This window comes from Cricetulus griseus, chromosome 6 (genome assembly GCF_003668045.3).
Source record: "Cricetulus griseus strain 17A/GY chromosome 6, alternate assembly CriGri-PICRH-1.0, whole genome shotgun sequence".
Taxonomy (NCBI): Eukaryota; Metazoa; Chordata; class Mammalia; order Rodentia; family Cricetidae; genus Cricetulus; species Cricetulus griseus.
In genome coordinates, this window is record NC_048599.1 from 90,203,858 (window position 1) to 90,208,622 (window position 4,765).

General features: G+C 37.0%; 1 protein-coding gene across 1 annotated transcript; it reads left to right on the forward strand.

Annotated features, from left to right (window-relative positions):
- Positions 1-3,238: 3,238 nt before the first annotated feature.
- Positions 3,239-4,251, forward strand: LOC100751079 (putative olfactory receptor 5AK3). Its single transcript, XM_027421225.2, has one exon. The coding sequence runs from the start codon at positions 3,304-3,306 to the stop codon at positions 4,249-4,251; it is 948 nt and encodes a 315-aa protein (XP_027277026.1). The 5' UTR covers positions 3,239-3,303.
- The last annotated feature ends 514 nt before the right edge of the window (positions 4,252-4,765 follow it).

The following is a 4,765-nucleotide window of genomic DNA, read 5'->3' on the forward strand; positions in this document are numbered from 1 at the left end:
GACTGAACTCAGTAGGTCACAGAACAAAAAGACATGAATGTAAAAAGGGGACTTAAAGAGAGGAGCCCAGTGGGGCATGACATGGCAAAAGGAGGATGAGAAAAGTTGGAGTGTGAGAGCAATCAGAATCCATTATATGTATGTATGGAATTGTGCAAATTTTATTAGTAAAAGCGTTGTCTGTTGTAAATATGAATGGAATTGGCCTTTGTATGTGAGACTGTCTAAAGACTTTACTAACCTCACTAAGAATTTGTAGGATAATTTTGAGATTCCCCATGAAGACAAACACATCATTAAAAACAATAACAAGTGTGGTCTTTCCATATACTCAAGGTTCCCTTTGTTCCCTTTTCATGCCCTGGATAAGACTTAAGGTGAGTGCCAAATAGATTCAGGGATGGAAGGCATTGTTATCAGATTACTTCTGTTATAATTACTGCTTTTCATAACTTACAAATAATAATACTTAGTACAACAATGTGGTAGAAAACACTAAACCAAGTTAACACAGCCCCCCTTCTGTTTTCCTTTTTCTAGTACTCTACCATGAAAATTTACTGAATTTTACCAGCTAACTTTCGGTATATGTTGAGAAGATGAAGTGGCTGCTTTCCTTTTAATATGTTAACATGGGCATTATATATTCTATGCACTCATTCCTAGAAAAGTGGAATGATATATTTTACTGGTGACTCTGAAAACAGCCCAGCTTTCTCTGCTTTACCCAGCACCTCCTGGAAGCCCCAGGGCTTCCAGAGACGTGCTGAAACTCATGTGACTACATACCAGGGGTGCTGTCCTACAATTGCAAAAGGCATCACTACTCACTGTTGCCAAGGCTGGAATGGAAAGCCTCTCTGCTTTCTGTGTTTGTTGCCACCAACTAACTTACCTAACAAACCTAAAGGTTTTCTCCAGAGATCTAAAGATTATATTATAGTCTCCATTAAATACAGTTTATTTTCTTTATCAACTGTTTTTTTTTAAAAACTGAGAAAGAAGGAAACAGCTGTTTTCAGATGCATTCTCTGTTTCCACTGAAATATTGTTTCACACATAGCTGTATCTTGTGAATAATTGTGTACTTTAAAGATATTTGGAGGTATACTATATTAATGATTAAGATCCAATTTTCTTACAGTGTTATCAGGGTTATAATCATGTCATGAAATGAGTTGGAGACCATTCTCTTTTAAGATTTTCAGAAGGATATATATATATATATATATATATATATATATATATATATAATTCAAGTTAAGTTCTTCACAACTAAAAATATCTTTATTCAAACAGGTGATACGAATGTTTTGTAAGTAGATTTTTAATATGAAGTCAAATCCATTAGTACTTTAAGCATATTCAAGTAAGGACAGAAAGGTGATTCAGTTGAAAAAAAAAGTGCTCTTACAGGGAACCTAGGTTTTATTTCCAGTATCCACATGGTGGCTTCCAACTGTTCATCACTCCATTTCCAGGAGGTTCAACACTCCCTTCTGCCTCTGTGGGCACCATGTGTGCTTTCAGTGCACTTACATACATGCAGGTAGAATACTCATACACAAAAAAAAATATTTAAAGAAAATATTGAAGTATTTGTTCATAAAGTAATACATATTAACTACTATCAATCTCTCTCTTCAAGGGCCTTAAATTAATAAATCCTGAGTCTGGGAAGGTATAGTACCGTGGGTAAAGTGCTTGCCATATGAGTATGAAAATGGGAGTTCAGCCGGACGTTGGTGGCATACACCTTTAATCCCAGAACTCAGGAGGCAGAAGCAGGAGGATCTCTGTGAGTTCGAGGCCAGCCTGCTCTCCAGAGTGAGTGCCAGGATAGGCTCCAAAGCTACACAGAGAAACCCTGTCTCAAAAAACAAAAAAAAGGGGGGGAGGGGAGTTCAATCCCCAGAAAGATAAAAAACCATAAGTAGGTATGGCGATATAAGCTTGTAACCCCAGTGCTGGAGAAGTAGACAGGCAGATCTGTGAGCTTGCTGGTCAGCCAGTTTAGGCTACTCAAAGAGCTTCAGGCTTAGTGACAGAGCCTGTCTCCAAAATTATGGTAAGTAGCACCTAAGGGACAACTCCCAAGACTTATCTCTAGCCTCCATATGCATGTGCTTTCACATGCAGATACTGAACAAAAACATAAGGAAACAAAATCACATTAAATAGAAGATATGAAATAGAATTGTTCAATGAGCTAGAACAACAATCCACTGTAAGAAAGTTTCCTTGTTACATTTGTGCCTTCTGGGGGAAAGGATGAAATGAATAGATACATTTTATTGTTTCAAAACACAACCATAAAGTAAAAAATGTAATCAATTACTTCAAATTTAATATTTCTTTAAAAGATACCATAAATAACATTTATAAATGACACAACCTCTGAAAATCTTTAACTGATAAGAAACTCAAATTCAGGATTTTTAAAAGATAACATTCTAGTTATACATTACCAAAAATGTCAACAACCAATTTGTAGAAAAGTAGAATAATGTAGTTCTAAAAATACTGAAGAGTGACCAAATTAATTCATGTCTAAAATAGTAAAAATGAGATATAACTTTACACATTTTCAGACCCAGAATAGAAGTAGTAAAGAAACGATGTCCACAAGAGAATCCTTGTGCACCTTAGCAATACTTACACCTGTGAGGCAGGAACAGACGTCATTGGAAGATGCTCAGCCAAGCTCAATGTGTATGAATTGCACTCAAAGTCTTTGTCTTTAAGAATGTATCTCAGAGACATTTCTCTAGGAAGGCACATAGGTTATTATGAAAGATAGACACCTTTTAGTCAGAGCTACTGAAAGTGTGGTCCATAGAGCAGCATAACATCTGATACTTTGTGTTACCAAGCCATGATGGTATGAATAAAGAAGTGAAATGGATCATTTAAAACTATGATAGACTTCTGGCAACTCTGAAATCTTTTTATTATTTTTACAAAAATATTGGACTACAGTAGATTGAGAATTGAGAGAGAATATGAACATATGACATGTAGCTGTTTTGTTTTGTTTTTTGTTTTTCTTGCCTTGTTTTGTTTTGAAGATAGGGTTTCATATGCCCCTGAATTTTCTTGATTCTACCTCCCTAGTGTTGGGATTACAGATGTGACCCACTGTGCCTAGCTCCTCATGTTAGCCTTTAAAACCAATTATGAGTTGTAGTACAGAAAGTGTTCTTAATCTTATTTTGAAACCAAACATGGTAGAATATGTTCAAGGACACCACACTCAGCCTTCTCTACTCTTCTTTTTTTTTGAAACCCTTTAGCTGATTTTTAATGCTTTTTTTACTAACCATGGAAGAAAATAATGGCACCACAGTGACTGAATTCATTCTTTTGGGATTTGCTGGGCAACACAAGTCTTGGCACATCCTATTCATAATATTTCTAATGATTTATGTTGCCACACTCATGGGTAACATTGGCATGATCCTACTCATCAAAACTGATTCTTCCCTTCATACTCCCATGTACTTTTTCCTCCAACACCTAGCCTTTGTTGATCTCTGTTACACCTCAGCTATCACTCCCAAGATGTTGAAAAACTTCATAGAGACAAAAGCATCCATCTCCTTCACAGGATGTATGTTGCAATTGCTAGCCTATGGTACCTTTGCCACCATCGACTGTTTCATTCTGGCTGCTATGGCTGTGGACCGCTATGTGGCCATCTGTAACCCACTGCGCTATCCCATCGTCATGTCCCAGAGACTCTGTCTTCTGCTGCTGGTTGGTTCATACACCATGGGCTTCTTAAATGCTTCTGTAAACACAAGTTTTACATTTTCACTGAACTTTTGCAAATCCAATGCCATTAATCATTTTTTCTGTGATGAACCTCCCATTCTTGCCCTGTCGTGCTCCAGTATTGATTTCAGCATCATGCTACTGACTGTCTTTGTGGGGTTCAACCTGATGAGCACTGTGTTAGTTGTTGTATTTTCCTACATATACATCTTGGTCGCCATCTTGAGGATATCTTCTGCTGCAGGAAGGAAGAAGGCCTTCTCCACATGTGCTTCCCACCTGACCGCAGTCACCATTTTCTATGGGACTCTCTCCTATATGTATCTACACCCACATACCATCGAATCTCAAGAGCAAGAAAAGGCAGCTTCTGTGTTTTATGGCATAATTATCCCCATGTTAAACCCCCTAATCTATAGCCTGAGAAACCAAGATGTGATAGAAGCCTTTAAAAAGATAGGAAAGAAGTACTTATAATTTGAGCATCCATTTGTAACTCAAGATGGTTTGTCAAGCAAGCCACCAGTGCCCTGTTACTTTGCAACCTCAAATATTATGACACATGTTGAGTTGAGACACATGACTTGAAGACATTGTTTCATTATATCAATTGTATTCAAAAGGTATAACAAAACAACTTGAATAGTTAAATAAAGTAACTTTGATTCCAAATTATCAACAACTGTCCAAAACAATGTGTTCAGTGTTGCTTTTGTGATTCATGAAAATTTTTATTTAATTTATTTAAATAAAGAGAGAGTGTGTGTATGCTTCATGTATGCTTGTGCCTGTAGAAGCCAAACAAGAGCATCAGATCCCCTGGAGCAGTTGTGAGCCACCCAATGTGGGTGCTGGAAACTGAAATGGGTACTCTACAGATGCATGCTTAACTGCTGTGCCATCTCTCAAGTCCCACTTTTGTGCATTTTGAATAGTTTTCTCTTTATAAACATCTGCCAGAAAAAAATAAAATTAAAGTAGGTCTATGTGA